The following is a 19139-nucleotide window of genomic DNA, read 5'->3' on the forward strand; positions in this document are numbered from 1 at the left end:
TTCCTTCCTTCCTTCCTTCCTTCCTTCCTTCCTTCCTTCCTTCCTTCTTTCTTTCTTTCTTTCTTTCTTTCTTTCTTTCTTTCTTTCTTTCTTTCTTTCTTTCTTTCTTTCTTTCTCCTCCTCTTCTTTCTCAAGACAAGGTTACTTTGTGTAGCCATGGCTGTCCTGGACTCACTTTGTTAACCAGGCTGGCCTCAGACTCACAGAGATCTCCCTGCCTCTGCCTCCCTGAGTGCTAGAATTATGGACGTGCCCCACCATGCCCTGCTGGAGTCTGTCTGTTTCTTCCACTTTGTCCTGAGCTTGGGGGCCTAGTGTTTGGTTACCAAGTTTGGGCGGCACACACCCTTACTGGCTGAGCCATCTCATCAGCTCAGACAGTTTTTCAGATGGTCTTCCCTACAGACTGTCCTGAAATTGCACTGTTTTGGGCTCAGTCAGAAATGTGGGCAAAGTCAAAACTCAGGGTTACGATTTGCTTCTCCAGCCGCCTATGATGCTGTCATTGATTTCAGGGTTCCCCAGTGTCTAAGTGCTCTCTACTTCAGACCATTCTAGGACACAAGTTTCACAAATCACAAGTACCATCTTGAAAGTCTTTTGTACAACTACTGATGCCTTCCTAGATCTTTCTTCTTCTTTTTCAAATGGGGTTTGTTTGTTTTACGCAGAGTTTATTGGTGGTACCATGGCAGGGAGGGGAGGACTGGCCTCTGCTATCACATTGCCGTACTTGGCGTGAGACTCCACACACAATTTTAACTGCACATGTGTTCCTCTACCCACGGGTGACATTTCCCAAGACTGGCCATGTGTCTGAGCCGATGAAGAGCACTGTGTGGAACTTTGGGTGCATGTTATTGCTATTTTCTTTCCTTTTATACATGGTCTTATATTTAGCCCAGGTTAGGTGCAAGCCTTCTATGAAGCTGAGGATGGAACTCCTTCTTCCTCCAACTCCTGCATGCTGGGCTAACAGACATGTGCCTCCATGCTTAGTTTGCGTGGTGCTGAGTAACCAGGGCCTCGTGCTTGCTACACAAGGATTCTACCAAGTAAACTACAACTCTTCTCCTTTAAAAATTCTTTTGACAGCTGGGTGTGGTGATGAAAGCCTTTAATTCCAGCACTCAGGATGCAGGGGCAGGCAGGTCTCCGTGAGTTTGAGGCCAGCCTGGTCTACATAGAGAGTTCCAGGACATCTAGGGCTACACAGAGAAACCATATCTCAGAAAAAAAAAAATTCTTTTGAGATTTTTATTTTATGTGATTAGTGTTTTAACTGCATGTCTGTCTGTGTACTGTGTGTGTTACCATCAGAGGCCAGAAGAGAGTATCAGATTCCGTGGAATTGGAATTATAGATGGTTGTTATCTGCCCTGTGGGTGCTAAGATTTGAACCTGGGTCCTCTGGAAGAGCAGCCAGTGTTCTTAACCACTGTGTGGTCTCTCCTGCTTCTGGAGTTCACATTTTTAAAAGGAATTTGCTTTCTCTTTTCCTTCTCTTGTCTTTGGACATAGGGGATGGCAGGGTGACAGAAGGAACCACAAACTCCCACAGTACCCTGAAGCAGAGCCACCCACCTCTCCTGGATGCCCACATGCATCTTGGTGGTTGTGAGAGGCAAATTCCTGTCTCATTTCAGCCAATATGCTTTTTATTTGTTAAAGCAGTATGGTACATAACAATGAAATACGGTGAAGTCCGTCTCCAGGCTCTCCAGTGAATAGATGTAGGATAAAGCCCCGCTACCATGCTTATACCAGTGTGGAAAGGAAGAAAAATTGGTGCTTGCCTTAGATTTGTGGATAAGACTGCTATTACAAATGACAGACAAGGAAAACCCTTCATATATCTTTATTTTTTATTTTAATTATTATTATTTATTACAATTTATTCACTTTGCATCCTGGCTGTGGCCCCCTCCCTCCTCCCCCTCCCAATCCCACCCTCCCTCTTCTCCCATGCCCTTCCCAAGTCCACTGACAGGGGAGGTCCTCCTCCCCTTCTGTCTGACCGTAGCCTATCAGGTCTCATCAGGACCGGCTACATTGTCTTCCTCTGTGGCCTGGCAAGGCTGCTCCCCGCCCCAGGAGTGCCACTGAGTTCATGCCAGAGACAGCCCCTGCTCCCCTTTCTTGAGAACCCACTCGGAGACTGAGTCTATGGGCTACATCTAAGCAGGGGTTTTAGGTCCTCTTCATGCATGGTCCTTGGTTGGGGTATCAGTCTCTGCAGGACCCCCAGGGCCCAGTTTTGTTTTGTTTTGTTTTTGGCTCTGTTGGTCTCCTTTTGGAGCTCCTATCCCATCCAGGTCTTTCTATCCCTTTTCTTCATAAAATTCCATGAATTCTGCCCAAACTTTGGCTATGAGTCTCAGCCTCTGCTTCAATAACTCAAATAGAGTCTTTCAGAGGCCCTCTGTGGTAGGCTCCTGTCCTGTTCCCTCCTGCTCCTGTGTTTGCCCTTCTGAATGAGGATTGAGCATCTTCCCTAGGGTCTTCCTTGTTGTTTAGCTTCTTTAGGACTATAGATTTTAGTATGATTATCCTATATTATATGGCTAATATCCACTTATGAGTGAGTATATACCATGTGTGTCTTTCTGCTTCTGAAAAACCTTCATATTTATTTAATATGTGTTTTGTGTAATGAGGGAGCCTCCACTAGAAGATAAAGATGCAAGGAAACAGACAAATGAGCATTTTCTACTAGGCTGGATGAAGAGTGAATGGTCATGAAGAACATGGCTGAATAGAAGATCTGAGGAGGCTGCAAGGTGGGAGTTCAGTGAGGCTTGCTTGTCTGGAGTCTCCTCCATTTTCCCTGCATCTTCCAAGGCTAAGAGACTCTTCCCTTTGGGTTTGAGGGTAGCATCTTGCATCAGAGGCATCAGGGGCTGGAGGAGGGGAGAAAACCCTCTGAGTTTGGTGATCTTCAGGGAAGGTCAAGGGAAATTAGGAAATCTTACACAGCTCTTTCCCAGATCCTTCAGGATGAAATACTTACTATGCCAAGAAGCCAAGCCTCGAGGTAAATGTTCTGAATACATCAAATGGAATGACCATCTCCCAGAGATGCAGAACATCTCTATCATTCCAGAAATTTCCCTTTTGCTCAATTCAATAGTTAGGTTTCCCTCCCAACTCCAGCAGCTGCTTTTCCCTTCCTTCCTTCCTTCCTTCCTTCCTTCCTTCCTTCCTTCCTTCCTTCCTTCCTTCCTTCCTTCCTTCCTTCCTCTCTTTCTCTCTCTCTTCCTTCTTTCTTTCTTCCTTTCTCTCTCTCGCTTTCTTTCTTTCTCTCTCTCTCTCTCTCTCTCTCTCTTTCTTTCCTTCTTTTGAAACAGAGTTTCTCTGTGTAGCTTAGGCCAGGCTGACCTCAAACGCAGAGATCCACCTGCCTCTGCCTCCTGAGTGCTAGGATTAAAGGCGTATGCTACCACCGTCTGGCTACTTTCTCATTTTTACTATTATAGAAGTTTAATCTATTTTAGAAATTCATTTTTTGTTGTGTACTGTATTTTTTTATATGACTTGGCACAGTAGTTTTGCATGCAATCCATTTAGTGCCGTTTGTCAATATTTCATGCTGTGTATCTGTGTACAAGCATGCAACACACATGTGGAAGTCAGAGGACAGCTCTCCAGAGCAAGTTCTCTTCAGCCATTTTGTGGGATCCAGTGATTGAACTCAGATTGTCAGTCCTGTGTGCGAGTGTCACCACCCACCAAGCCATCATCTTGTCAGCTCTTGCTGCTTTTTCAAGTGTTTTTTGTGCGTTGTAGTGCCCCTAGCGGCCAGAAGAGGGCGCCAGCTTCTCTGAGGCTGGGGTTACAAAGAGTCTTAAGTCACCATAGGATGCTGGGAATACTGAGCCATCACTCTAGCCAGGGATTCTCAACCTTCCTAATGCTGCAACCCTTTAATACAAATACAGTTCCTCCTGTTGTGGTGACCCTCAGCCGTAAAATGATTCTAGTTGCTACTTCATTCATACCTTTAAACTTGCTACTGTTATGGATCATAATGTAAATATCTGATATTCCCGATGATCTTAGGTGACCCTGTGAACGGGTCGTTCGACCCCCAGGTGGGGAACCACTGTTCTAGCCCTTCTATTGTTTGTTTGTTTGTCTGTCTGTGTCTCTTCCTTTTTTACTGTTGTAGTTAAGCTACTGTGAAGACTTTTGCTCCTTAGTTTTCAATGGGATTGTAGCCTTAAAATACGACTGCAAGGGCTGGGGAGGTGGCTCAGAGGTGAAAAGCACTGTCTGCTCTTCCAGAGGTCCTGAGTTCGATTCCCAGCAACCACATGGTGGCTCACACCCATCTGTAATGAGATCTGGTGCCCTTTTCTGGAGTGCAGATGGACATGCAACAGAAAACTGTATATATAATAAATAAATCTTAAAAAGAAACAAACAAAACCCCGACTGCAAAGCCTTTAATCCCAGCACTCAGAAGGCAGAGGTAGGTAGATCTCTGGGTTTGAGGCAAGCCTGCTCTACAGATCAAGTTCCAGGCTAGTCAGGCTACACAGAGAAATCCTGCCTCAAAAAACAAACAAACAAACAAAAACCAAAACTAAAACCAACCAACCAAATGAACAAAAATAAAACAAAACAAAACAAAACAAAACCCCCCAAAGTACTGCAAAGCAGAAAATATCATAAGTCAGAAATGCATTTAGTATGTCTGGCTTTCTGGGCAGGCCAACCTGCTTTAAATGTATTTACATTAGCCGGGCCAAAATCTTCTAACACATAAACCCACGTGATCAGTGGTGATCCCATGATCAGAGTGTGGTTGGGGTAGGAGATCGTTGTCACTGCCCAGCATCTTGTAAAGATAGTGGGCCGGGAAAGAGATCTGAGTTCAAATTACAGGCTCTACTGAATGCTTATTATCCAGTCAAGCCATTAAGCTGGGAACACCGTTATGTCCATTTCTCTGCAATAACTACCTAAAGGTGAGTGGCTGAATCAGAAGGTAAATACGGTTTCGTTTTTCTAACGAACTGCCAAACGGCTCTTCCCACTGGCCCCCACGCCCACCAGAACTCTATTTCCTCCGTGCACTCCCAAAGCTGGTATTGGTCACTGCAGTAAGTAAAACAGAACCTCACTGAGATTTAAATGCTGGCTTCTCCCATCGTTCAAATGGCCGGGGTCCTTGTTCATCCCTACATGATTTGTCCATATTTCCTCCTAACCTGGGGTTGTCCCTGGGCTCTGACTGGTCCACTTACTGAGTGGCTTTGTGACCCACACATCCCCTTTGCCTATTTTTGTTTCCACTGTCTGTTCTGGAGTCATATCTAAGAACTCACCCCCACAGCATGCCATGGAGCATTTCCTCTGCCTTTTCCTGATGGCTTTCTAGCTCTAGGCTTTCTGTTTAACTTTTCAACCACTTCAAGGGGAGTCTCCTCTAAGGCGTGGGAGAAGGGACATGGTTACTGCTCTGCACGGGAGGATCCAGCTCTCCCGACTGTATTTATTGGAAACACTGCCCTTCCCCATGTTTCAGGCTTTGTCATCTTCGGTCACTGCACATTCGTGCTTTGGACCTGACTATTTAACTTTACCAGGACGATTTATGTTTCCATGTGCTTTTCCGTTCATAATTAGTGTCTTCTTCCTTCAGCTCGAAGAACTCAGTTTTGCTTCCTCCTCATGGTGAAGCTCCATCTCAGCTTTCCTTAGAGGAGGCCTTCTCAGCTTGGAACTAACATTCGCAGGGGCCTTTTTTTTTTTTTTTTTTTTTACAATTTGCATTTATTTTTTATTTTTGTTTATTCCTGGGGGCTGTAATTGCAGATGCGTCACAGGGCATGGCTTGCAGTTTCCTTTTAAATCCTGTTACATCATCAATAGTTAGTATTCAAGACTAGAAACAGACGGTAGGATGTGTAGAAAAGATTCAGGGAATAGGGTTGGAAAAGAAGCCAAGGGAAAATGTGGAAGAAAACTATTTGTTGTTCTCCACATGAAAATAAATCCCTCCTGAGGGTTTTAGCCTTGGTGTGGGCAAAGTCTCCTCAGAGTCTTAGGTCTTAACATTAAAAACATGGCCAGTGGTATGGAACAGGAAAACAGCCAACAGTGTGAAAAGCCTCCAGACATACTACTGTAGCAAGCTTCCAGACAGAAAAATCACAGTCATTTTGGAGATAAAAGAACAAGAAGATGATTGGTAAAGAAACGAAACAGAGAAAAATACACAGAGCGATACAGAAGAGCCCCCCTCCCCCAATCAGGTGAGAGACAAAGATTGAAGATACATAATTTTACATACTCAAAATAGACCTCAGACTAAATCTGTTGACTTAAGGACTTTGAGTACTAGGGATTGTATGAAATTCCTCTGAAAGAAATATAGACGGAAAATTGCTTTTGTGTGTGTGTGTGTGTGTGTGTGTGACCTGTGTTCCTTCAGGAAACATGGTGTCTACTTGATAATGCCTTGTTAGGTTCCTTATCGTCTAGAAATGGTTTCTTAGGGATCAACGGGCACACAGCTGTCTGACCTCAGAAGATAATGCCAGGGTAATAATACAGGAGATCATATTTGTGCCGGTTTTCAGGGCGCTGCCTCTCAGCCTCCAGTTGCCCTCCTGTGGGCGATCGCGATATTCAGCTTCCTCGGTAGAGGGCGCTAGAGCAGCGAGCTAGGCGGACTGCAGCTGCTGTTAAAATGTCCTGGTCCAGTAAACCTGCCACAAATGGGAGATGCGGTCAAGTGGAGACTTATTTCACCTGACACCGGCTAACTCACAGCCCTTCGGCAAAACCCATCTAACAGTCGCTATTTCATGAGCGTTCGTGTAGTTTATCGACTGCTAAGCCGAAGCAGAATAGTTGCGTGAATATACTTTTGTACCGTTATTGGGCCAGAAAATTTGGAACTGCGAACTGCTTTGTAAGCTCGAGTCTGTCTGCATCCGTGCCTCTGCCCACTCGGCCAGTGTGGTGGCTATGAGGACATGCCATGGTCATTCTCACTACTCAGTATGTCCTTATGCTACGTCTCATCTCTCAGACCATTGATTTGCACAGCAGCGCCTATGTTTTGATGCACAGCTGCCTACCCATTTATAGAGAGGAATTCATAAAGCGTGCATCAGTCAGTCAGTGTCTGGCTGTTTTTTCCTGCCTAGTTTTGATTCGGAGCTTTGAAACTGGGTCGGTCTCTCGCTTCTCAGAGGAAATGAACTCACCCTTTCCTCATTAGCTAGATTGTCAAGAGTGTAGCTCACCTGTGGCCTGAGATTTGAGAGAAAGCAAGACTCCTAAGTTCCCTGCTGAAGAGGTCAGTGGTCATCCGTTCAAATTACTGAGTGTGACCATGAGGTTCATAGAAAAGAACAATTATGTATCATCTGGTCCACAGTCTTAGTTTGTTTAAATGTAAAACAGATCTAGAGACTGGAGACTGGAGAGCAGGGAGCCTTGTCATTCACTTGGGCTTACAGCAAAGCAGGGAAAGATAACAAGAATGTGAACTGAGTACATATGCCATGGCTTTGAACTTGCGATTTTTATTTTAAAAAACCGTAAAAATCTGAGGTTTCCCAAGTTCATGGTAGACTTGTGATCCTAACAATAGAAACTGGACAAGTGACCACAGCAGCGGCTCCTACAAGCTGAGGACACCAGAATAAGCTAGAGACAGTATTAAAACCCATGTCCCAGCCTACCTGGTGCTGTCTTAGCAACTGGCAGTTTTAAGGAGCTTCTTCGGGGATTCTGATGCATGTGGTATTTGATCGTATTTTTGAGAAACCATGAGTTGGCATCAAATGAGCTTCTATTAAAATTTTTTTTTTTTTTTTTACCTAAAATCAGAGTAGGTAAATGGTTCATGTATCCCTTTTGGTATGAAAAGGAATATCATTTTATCTGACGGTTCACCCAAGAGTTACGGTAGCTGGTATAGTCTTTGCCATTGAATTCTGTGTGGCAAGGTCCTCGTGTGTCCCTGATCATTTTATACCTGCTGGAAATGAACAAGTGATTTCAGATAGTCGTTTTTCTTTCTAGTAAAGTGAATAAACTTATGTTCCTCAAAACAAACAAACAAACAAAAAACACTGAAACAACTCTGAATTAGCAGGCCAAAGCTAAGTCATATCAAGGAAATTAAAATTAGAGAGCAATGATTTTGGAAATACAAGAACAAAAAACTTAGTATTTTCCTAAGTATGCAGAAAAACAAAACCAGTAATTTATTGAAAAGTGCTTCAAGCATGGACAAGAGAGGAACTCCCAGGCCCCACTCCTAGCTGAGGAGTTATTCGCTATTGGCAGTGGCTGGAGTGGATGGGGGGGATGTAGTCATTTTTGAGGGTGTGGCCAGTGGTAGGTTGCCCCACCCCCCACGCACACATGGGCAGCACAAACTGGATTCAGTGGATTAAAACAACAGCAGCAACATGACGTGGGAGTTATGAGAGGGGGGTCGTGTTGAGAGGGCCAGGGACAATTGGGGTGTGTGTGTGTGGATAAGCTTAAAAGATAGTTTATATTAAGTTCTTGAACGCTGAGTAAACTTTAAAAAAGATCTATTAAGTACAACTGTAGCATTCAAGGCATATGTCTTCTCCCTCATTCTTTGGGGTAAAGCAGGTACCACAAGAATATGAGGGGAGGCTGAGTCAGCCAGCTTGTAGTCAGGTACTTCCCAGGTGACCTCCTGACTTGGTCACAGGATACATTCTTTCCTGGAGCTTGCCAGGTTTCTGGTGTAGTCTTAGCTTCCTGCAACTCGACCACACCCAATGTGAGAAGCACCGCTCTGGAATCACAGGAGCCAACGCTCTGAACTCGGAGTGTGTTCTGAAACCCTGAGGGAAGGCATGGCTTCGATCGCTGTTCCCAGTCTCTCAGCAGCAGACCCCGATAGGATGACGGTTCTACAGTAAATGATTTTGAATAGTGAGAAAAGAATGAGAGCTGGAAAGGGATGAAAACACAGGCTTTTCTAGCCGGAGGCATTTAAAATATACTTTGAAGGTGTAGTGGTTTCTTCAAAGCCTGGGGGTCGAGTCCAGGATCAGTGAAGACCACATCCTTCTAAGCATCAGATTTCAGAGTCCCACTGGCCACCTCACTCACTTCATTGTGTCAGGGGAAGGGTATTGATTGTAGCAACAGAAGGGTGCAGTGCAGGGGTCTACAGCTGTGGTGTAACGTAGGATCCCTGTCACTTTACTGTGCAGTCACTTTGTTTTACACGTCTCAAGCAGAAAAGTCATCAAGACTGTGTCTACCAACCCCAGTCATCCTGAAGTGCTTGTGCTTGAACCTGCGAAGGTCAGGACAACCTCAGGAGTCCTTTCTCAGGCCCTGTCCACCCTATGTTTTGGGGCAGGGTCTCTCGATGGCTTGGAATTTACCAAATAAGCCGGGCTGGCCGGCCAGAAGCCTGAGGGTTGTGTCATCCCCACCTCCCTACCGCTGCATTGTAAGTGCACCCTCCTCCCGAGCCCTGCTGGGCGTATGTGGGTTTTCATGATGGACCTCCTGCTTGCAAGGCAAGCACTTCCTCTTCCATTCGCTTATCCCACGTGTGCGGGGCGCACAGCCCCACAGCCTGTGTGTCCAGGTCGGAGGAGTACATGCAGCTTCCAGGGACAGAACTCAAGGTTGTCAACTTGGCGGCGGGAACTTTTGCGTGCAGAGCCACCTCACTCTCCTTGAAGAACAGCTTTAAGCAGTGCTGTGTCCTGGGAGCCCCAGAACTCCTCCGGGGTTGTTACTAAGAACACCTGTAGCCGTTTGCTGAGAAGGACAGTTACCCACACAGGCATGGGCTTTACGCTTCCGAGTGGACCACATCTAATGAAACAGCATTCGGGTCTACTATGGTAACCTCAAACTAACCTTGCAGCGCAGTGTGGCCGCTGAATGCTCTGGCTTCCCGAGTCACGATGGCCCCTCTGAATGGAGCGAGAAGCATTTGAACATGAACCCTGGGAAAGGTGCTGGCCTGCCTGGATCAGCGCACTCACAGTTTAGTCAGCTCCACAGAGCAAAGCGGAGGCTTTGGCTGACTGCTGGCCAGGAACTTCTGGGTGGCCTCTAAGTTAACAATCAGAAACCCAGTTTGGGGTGCATCACCTGCTCAAAACATGAGCTGTTGCCTTCTCCAGGGGTTGTACACTGCCTGGCTCCTGTCCATAACCCCCATCTCATCCTGGTTTGTCTGAATAGACTTACAGCTTGGGCCAGAACCCTCAGATGCTCTCTGAAGTAATCCTTCCGGCATGCTTCAATAGACTTGGGCCACAGAGCCCCTCACACACTTTCACTGAACTACAACAATAGAAATCAGTTCTCAGAACTGGCAGGTTTGACATTTAGGAAAGCCAGCTCCTGAAACATATTAACACATCCTGACTATGCAGCTTCCTAAGGGTATTGCGCCCGAATCCCGTGTGGGACGGCTGGCTGAGTACACCTCCTCCTTCCAGGCCTGTTGCACGGGGCGTAATTCCTCACCTAGATTAACAATGGCGGAATGGATTTAGTTTTGAACTGGCTCAGACTCTGAGCTTATTCCTTGCAGGTCGGAGAACTGTTGTCTTTGTCAATACACTGGGAAGATGGCAGGCAGCCGGGAAGTCATCACTGAGCCGCACCAAGCCGCCCTCCTGGGGCAAGTGTTGTTTGGTACAGGAGAAACGTGGTGAGACCTGAGCAACGTGGGAACCGGGACCTCTCCCCCAGTATAATGCAAGTGTCGAAACGGCCACTGGTCTTCGTAAGCATCAGACAAAAGCTGGAGAGATGGCCGAGTGGCTGAATGTATGTGTTGCACGTGGCTGATGACCCAGGTTCGATCCTCAGAACCCACAGAAAGTTATGGTCTAACCTCTACACGCACACTGTGGCCCTGACACCCAGCCACACACCATATACACAGGCAGGCATGTACACACAAGATAGATTCTTTTGGCCAATCGGACACAAGAAAAAGCCCAAAAAAATGTCCACATTCAACGTGACTGTCTTTGGAATTCTTCATTAAGGTTTTCACAAAATACAAAGCTCCAACGTAATCGTCTACATCCACCACAGAACAGAATCAAGTGGTTCGCACACAGACATAATGATCTTTTCATTTTTAAAAATATAAATAACAAAACGGGCAACGGTTTACAGTTTCCTTAACGCGTGTGTCTCTTTAAGGCTTTGTGTAGCAGACTGGTTCTGGCTTCCCGTCATCAGGGTGCCCTGCCCTCCAGCTCCGAAGGCCGAAGGCCGCCGTGGGTACGTTCCTGAGGGCGGCATGCGCTTGTCCACGCTGCTTCTGGCCCGTGAGAACCTGCACATCAGACGCCCTCCCGTCAGGGTCGCGGCGCCATTGACTTTCCTTCTGCGGCAAGGTAGATACAGGGGAAGGGTCCAGCAGCAGGTGAGCTCGGAGACCGCCGTGCGAGGCAAGAAAGGTCCCCGGATACAGCCGCTTCCTCCTGCCCAGGAAGCCCCCAGTCACCATCAGTCAGGTTAAATAGTGTCATGAGTGGCGTCTTTTGGTCGGGTCTCTTGAGAGGGTTAAAGCGGAGAGGTCAAGGTTGGGGGAACGCCACTGAGTGCAGAGGTGCCCCCAGGAGTCCCGTGGCTGGTGAGGGCCGGGGGCAGGGGGAGGGCCCCAGCCTTGGGCCTGAAGTCCGACGGGAGCGACTCCAGCAGGCACTTGACCTGCTCCTGGCCCAGCTTGATCTTGTCGTCCAGCTTGCGCTGCTCGATGAGGAGGGTGGACTTCATCTTCACGAAGTGCTGGTAGTCCTGGAGCTGCTCGGCCGACAGGTAGTTGGCCAGGATGGCCAGCACCACGCGCTCCCGCCGGTCCAGGTTCTCCTTGAGCTCCCGTGCGTCCTCGTGCTGCCCAGCCAGAACCTTCCTCTTCTCGTTCAGAGAGCTCTGCCCAGGTAAAAGGAGGACATGGGTCAGCCATGACACAGGGAAACAGGCAGGCGGGCTTCTGCACAAGCCTGCAAACCCCTGCTCTGCTCAGCAGCGCTCAGGATGCGTGTGTGTGTGTGTGTGTGTGTGTGTGTGTGCGTGTGTGTGTGTGTATACAGGATTGCCTGTCTGTGTATATATGTGTATTTATACACACACATATATAGTTAAGATTTACTATCCTTATGTCAGACACTGTGGTGGTTAAAAGGCTCTAACCACCTGACCTTTTAGGCCTACACTTACAGAGTCAACCCTCAAGTTCCCCGGGGTACTTTGAGTCTCCTGGGGACACGTCAGAGAGATTCCCAGCCGCCTCTCCACCTACTGAATCAAACTGCAGCGAGCTGGAGAGATGCGCAGTGCTTAGAGCACTGGCTACTCTTCCAGGTCACTGGGGTTGGGTTCCCAGCGCCCACGTGGCGGTAGCAATGACCTCTAACCCCAGTACCGGGGCATCCCACGCCCACTTCTGGTCTCTTCAGGTAACGCACACATGTGGTGAACACAAGCACACACGTACACACAGGCAAACCCCCATACATATAAAATAAAAATAAGTAAGCTGAAAACAATGTTTAGACCTCTGCAGGCAGGGCCCTGAAATCCGTTTTAACAGGGCCGCCAGTGATTCTTAAACAAAAACAACTGCAGAAGTTCTTAGGACCCCTCCCTCCATAACAATGGGACTGTATTTCTGATCTCTAAAGAAATCAATGATCCCCCCCCCCTTCTGGTATTCATTGGGTCTCGTTTCCTCTTTCTCCTGGTGCTTTGAGTTTCTTAAAGAGGGCAACCACTAATGCTGGGGCAGTGGGGTAGGGAGTCGGTACCCTGCACACGACTCGTGAAACCCGGTGTCCGTCACAACAGCTTGTCCTTCCAGGTGGAGGACAGTGGGGTCATGCCAGTGTACCCACCCACGGCCTGGGTCTTTCTTGCAGACTCCCTGTAGCTCATTCCTGCCCTTTTATCCCAGTAGTTCGGTGGCCCTTCTCTGAGTGTCTAACATCATGTTTTATCTCCCTGAGGAACTGAGGAAGGACAGAGAACCCCGGGTCCTGTGCATCAACTTCCCGAGTGCTCTCTGAGCCCTCACGTCAGCCCTGCATCTTGCGTAGAAGATGCCGTCTCAGCCCCACAGTGACTGTCATTGGGGAGAAGGGACCGTCTCTAACAGCACCTCTCTATGGGCACAGGCTCAGAGGGCAACCCGAGAGGCCACGTACCCTTTCCTCTTTGCTGGCGTCTTCGCCAAGGCCACTGAGGACATTCTCCACCCGGGCGAGGCGTCCGGACAGGGACAGCAGCAGGTTGACCACCTTCTCCAAGTCCCCTATGAACATCTTGTACTTGTCAAACTCGTTGGGCTTGCAGAGCTCACTGATCAGCGCCTCCACCTCCTCTCCCAGGGCGTTGTTCAGCTTGATGTCCATGAGCAGGCTCCCCTTTGCTTCCTGGAGGGTCTCGAGCTTGTGGGTGAGGCTTCCGATGAGCTCAGCCTGGAACAGCAGGAGAGAAGCACAGCAGAGGTGAGACAGCGGTGACGTAGGGGGACTGACACCTCCGAGCCCCCCCTTGCCTTCAAGGCCCAGCTGAAAGCTCCTCTGCTCTACGAGGACAGATGACTCAAATCAGAACAAAAGAAAGATTTTTTTCCCTTTCCCTGAATGTCTATTCTTTCCCTGAATGCCATTCTTTGAGCCTGTGCAGAGCTCAGTGGCCAACACACCTGATTACACGTAACCCCGCCACATTTCCCCACTGTGGGAGGGTGTGGGCCTTCCCAACTGCTAACTTCCCATCCAAAGTCCTTTCATTCTTACTGGGTGCAGAACCACGAGCAAGAAGGGGCAGGGCAAACATCCTCTGTACAAACAGGGGAGCCACGAAACGGGAGAGAAGAGACTTGCGGGTGGTCTGAGAGCCAAGCTGAGTAGCTGACCCATACTGTGTGCAGCTACCATGTGCTACACATGCGTAGGATTGTCTCTCTTAGTCTATCCAATATTAGCAGGGACTCTTCTATCACGTACAGCAGGTGAGGGTGCGGCGCAATACGTCCCACTGATGCCAGATCTTCATCGGCAAGTCAGTCACTTTTGCCTGGTTTTGTTTTTTAACTAAATCTGGATCTAGTTACCATGGCTCTGTAGTTTAAGCCCCTAATCACAAGTTTCTACACTTACAAAATGGCGCCACACAAACATTTCCTGTGAGTTTTGCTGTCGTTTCTTATAACCTCTATGTAGCCCAGGTCTGCTTACAAGACAGTATGCAGACAACACTGGAAGGAACTTGGGCGATTCTCCTGCCTCTGCCTGTGGAGTGCTGGGGTTATGGGCATGAAACAGCAGACACTGTCTCCCACCTGTCAGGCTGCCCACTGCTCCCCTGACAGATGTCGTTACTGCATGAGAAGGGCTGACGTTTCATAGTGTCATAGTGGGTGTTTTTAACCTTGTAGGTACAGCTGCCAGGCTGGGCACGCTGAACATAGCGGACACTGCTGTGTTTAGCTAGGCATGACAGGAAACATCTGTCATCCCGGCACTTGGAGGAAGAAGGAAAGGATGGCTACAAGTTCAAGGCCTGGTCCACATGGAGGGTTCCAGGAGAGCCGTGGTTACACAGCAAGACCTTCTCTCAGAAAACCCACGGTGGTCAAGACGGCCCAGCAGGTAGGGGTGCTCGCTACCAAGCCTGACTAATGATGCCCTGGACCCCAATTCTTCTGCTAGTCTCCTGGCTTCGGCGTGCTGGCCCTCAGGGCCTAAGCGGTGGGCAGTGCTGGCAGGGTGGCTGCAAAGTGTCCGGCTCCGTGTGCAGGGACTCACGAGGCACTCTGGGGTCAGAGTCCAAGCGGAGTCTGCTGCGTCTTTCTGTGCAGACCCAGCTCTGGTTTTCAGGGCTATGGGTGGCAGGCAGAGCCACGGGCACACAGCAGACGCCTGGGCACACTCTGGGCCTCACAGTATGGTAGTGCCTGGGCCACTGAGCAGGTGCCTGGGCGACCTGCCTCACCGTTACATATGTGGGCGGAATGTGTGTGTGTGTGTGTGTGTCTTTAATTATGGAGATTTGGGTGTGAGGAAGCAACTGAAGGCATCAAGGAAGGCTGGCTTGCTGCAGCCATTTCTTTGCCAGGAAGATTTTTTTTTTTTTTTAACAACACAATCCTACTTCAATAGAATTCACCTAGGGCAGAAAAAGGGAGAAGAGAAGACTTTAAAAAAATTTTATACAGGTACCTGCTTGCATTAGTGTCTACCATGTGTGCACAGGTGCCTTTGAAGCCAGAAGAGAGAATCGGATCCCTAGAGTTGCGGTTACAGGTGGTTGTGAGCCGCTCGATACGGGTGCAGGGACCTGAACCTAGGTTCTCTGCAAGAGCATCGATTGGTCGTAATTTAACCCCAGCCACCTCCTCAGCTCCTGAGAGAGAGATTGTTCATAACACACTAGCCTCTCCCGGGGGCGCTACTTGCTGTAACCGCTGACATTTGCCCACCTAGCTTCTCCTCCGACGAGCCTTTAACTCAGGCTGCATGAGCTATGCTATTTCTGTGGATTCTTTTTCTAAACATAGTCCAACACACCCTCCTCCCTCCCAGCTCACCATCTGCACATGAAACATCCCGCTGGGCCTTTCCCTCTGCCTCACCACCAGATGAGCACAGACTGAGTCAGAGACCGGCTCTGGCACGATCGTCGGCAGTTACTTGACCTGTGCCATCAGCTACCCACAGCGAGGGGACAGCACCGCCTGCTTGAAGCTAGCAATCATGTCTCCCTTACTGCGCTCACGGTGTGTGCCAGGCAGAAGCATCTCACTACTCAAACACTGCTTCCACAGCCCAATGGCACAGGTACTATTATCATCCCAGCTTTGCTGGGGAGCACGGTGAGGCAGGCGGAGGGTACGGAGCTCGCTCCAGCCATACAGTAAGTGCCACAGCCAGGCCTAAGCCCAGGCTGTCTGGCTCCAGGGTGCAGGCTTCAATTACTACTTTAAAATCTGACGCTCAGGCGAAATAAAGCCTGCACATGTGTACCGGAAAGCAAACATACTGACAGGCCTTGTGACAGGATCCAGCGCTCCTTGATGGAGATGCCTGAGGGCAGTACCCAGCCTCCCCACGTGGTAGCACTGCCTGCCTCCTGCTTTGAGGCTTGTGGCGGCAGCTCTCCCCCAAAAAACATCATTACAAGAACAGTTGGCTTCTCTTGGCTGGTTTTCATCTCCAGAAAAAATCAGCTCTCCTGGCCAAGGGGCCGAGGACAGAGTGAACGGAGTTCGGGCATCTGCCTAAACGCGGCGGACCATTTCTGCCTTACAGGCTTTGTTTCTTTGCTTGTAAATACAAGCTCCAAGGCACTGTGTGTTAGACTGCTGTCCCTGGCCGAGCTTTAGAAAAGTTGGGGCAGGGGGCTGGAGAGGTGGCTCAGTGATTAAGAGTGCTTGGCAGCTCTTCCGGAGGTCCTGAGTTCAACTCTCATCACCCACATGGTGGCTCATAACCATCTAGAATGAGATCTGGTGCCCTCTTCTGGCCTGCAGGTGTCCATGCAGTCTCCAGGCAGCTTGTGACTGGTAAGGTCTGGCAGCATGAGGAAGGTGCTGATCTGCAGGGTCAGCCACCTTCCAGAGGCTGCCCTAGCTCTCCTGTCATTGTGTACAGACAGCATCCTGACCACCCTTCTTCCACCCTCCACAACCAATCCACCGCAGCGCCTGCTAATCTGTTTCCTTAGAGAGGACAAAACAAAACAACCACCATCAACCAAACAGCCTCTTTCCAATAGCTCTTACACAGCCTCCTGGACGTTGAGGTCACACTAAGCACCATGGCTGCACACTTTCTGGTGCCTGCGCTTTCCTCCCTGCCCACCCAACGCCAGGCGCAGCTGCCAGAGGGATTTTTCCGAAATGCCAACCTGCCCTGCCAAGCCCCAGAGGGTGACCTGTGGTGCGGGCCAAGATGTCATCATCAGCCACTACAGCTCCCAGCTTCTGCATGTAATAATTAGATGCCGAGGCTCTTGGGAGGCACTCTGAGCCTTTGGCTTCGGGAACAAACCCGTGGAGGTGGTCTGCACACCAACAGCCCACGTGGGGTGGGTTTTCCTGCTTGTCACACCATGACAGCCTCAGGGCAAACTGAGAAGAGCTTGTCTGCAGAGCCTGAGGAGAGAGGAGGCTTAGGTGGGGGGACGGTGGGGAACCTTCTCTCTCCTTCTCCCTCCCTCTCAGCTTTGTCTCCAATGTGGTCCACTCAGGGAGGCCCACCACATGGTGGTGGCCCAGGTACCCCAGACACCTTCCTGGGAGCCGAAGGAAGGAAGCCTGTGGTCAAGAAACTGTACGGCTGCATAGGCTGTGGTGAGTAAGAACCTGGCTTTCCAGCAAGAGGCCTAAGAGTAGGTAGGGGTCCCTGTGAGCCAAAGACTGTGTGGGAAACCTCTGGAGAGGAGGGAGTTGAGCTAGCAGATGCCTGGACCTCCACACAGGACTCTTACCTTTAAGCAGCACATGAAGGGGGAGACAAGGGGCACGCTCTGAGAACTGCACGGTGTCAGAAATACTGCTCAAGCCCCACACTAAAGCCAGAGTGGCACAGTGGGGACAGATCACACGACGTCACGAAGGCTCCCCAAATGGATGGGTATTGGAACTACTGTCCAAAGGTGAAACAGAACTTAGGGCCTGGGCTTGACTCAATCAGCATTCTACAGAGGGCTGTGACCAGACCCAGCCGCTCAGCTCACAGCACAGAATACAATACAGAGTTACTCAGGATATAAAGAACAAGAAGCGGCAATTCACAGATGGCTAGACAAAGAAAATTCTGACAGGATTATCACAGTCTTTTAAAAAGTTTTATAAGCGTTTTTCATGATAAGAGTAAACACTCTTGAAGATGCAAGCAACAAAGAAACAAACTAAAAAAAACGGAAATTTTAGAATTGAATATGATCATTTGAATCAGAAGGAGAAGGAGAAGAAGAAAACCCACCAGCAGAATTGAGATAGGAAAGTGAACCTGAGGTCAGACCAACTGAAATTAACCAATCTGAAGAACTGAGGAAAAATGGACAGAACTTTAGGGATCTGTGGAGCGGTGTGAAAAGCTCCTAAGAGAAGATTAATTATGCATAAGCTGATTGAGGCATAAAAATATTTAAAGAAATAGGGGTTGAAAATACCCCAATGGTGGTGAAAGGTATCTATCCACAGACACAGCGCACGCATGCAACGTGATGACAGCCACATGCTGAAGGGAAGCGAGCAGTCACCACGGGGGAAGATGACACTTAACTGCCCAGAAATTGCTTCTCAGCATTAATGGGGGCGGGGGGACAACAACACTTCTACCTACATGATGAAGCAATAGTGAGCCCAGAACTTGTGAGAACACGCTTCAAAAATGAGAGTGTCCTGGAGACAGGCAGATGGAAGCCACGTCACTGCGGATCTGGCCTGAAGGAAATGCTAAGGGAATCCTTCTCGGCATGAGAGGAAACCAGGCCAGAGGCGACCATGGAACTCTAGAAGAGCAGTGCAGTAGGAATGGAGGTGGCACGCGGAGGAGAAACAGCCACCGCCATCCTCGAGAGCAACGCACAGAAAAGTTTTAAATGCTACCATTTAAACTATGAAATGTGCTATAAAATTCATTTCACATAAAACATGCTAATAGAAGTATTCGTGGAATTTTGTGTAAAGGGAGAACAGCGCCCCCTATACAAAGCCCTACAGCCCTGCAGCCCACGCAATGAAGGGTGACTTCCCTTCCTAGGGATGCTCTAATCCACGGTGGCTGGAGAGATGGCTCAGCGGCTAAGAACACTCATTGCTCTTGCAGAGGATCCGGGTCGCACTTCTAGCACCCACATGATGGATGCTAGCACCCCCTTCACCTCCAGTTCCAGAGGATCTGAGACTCCCTTCTGACCTCCGAGGGCACCAGGCATGTATGTGGTGGACATACATATAGGCAAAACACCTATACACATAAAATGAAAACTTCAACAAAGCAAAGATGTGAAAAAGTCATGAGCTTCTTTGCGGCTGTAATGCAGAGATGTTGACAAGCAGGACAGTGGGGTGCTCCATTAAAGATGGGCTGGCGTATACACGCCTCCTTCTCTGGAGTAGAGCAAAGCCT

General features: G+C 48.8%; 1 protein-coding gene across 2 annotated transcripts in view; it reads right to left on the minus strand.

The window, feature by feature from the left end:
• Positions 1-11006: 11006 nt before the first annotated feature.
• The window catches only part of Shroom3 (shroom family member 3), a 275797-nt gene continuing 267664 nt past the window's right edge, over positions 11007-19139 (minus strand). For both annotated transcript variants that reach the window (XM_055595724.1, XM_055595721.1), the window contains exons 10-11: positions 13200-13472; positions 11007-11928 (exon numbers count right to left, since the gene is read on the minus strand). In XM_055595724.1, the coding sequence (XP_055451699.1) occupies positions 11560-11928; positions 13200-13472 (642 nt within the window). In that variant the 3' untranslated portion in view covers positions 11007-11559. The remainder of the gene's footprint in view (positions 11929-13199; positions 13473-19139) is intronic.

The sequence above is a fragment of the Psammomys obesus genome, unplaced genomic scaffold (genome assembly GCF_907164565.1).
Source record: "Psammomys obesus unplaced genomic scaffold, mPsaObe1.curated_primary_1811, whole genome shotgun sequence".
NCBI lineage: Eukaryota > Metazoa > Chordata > Mammalia > Rodentia > Muridae > Psammomys > Psammomys obesus.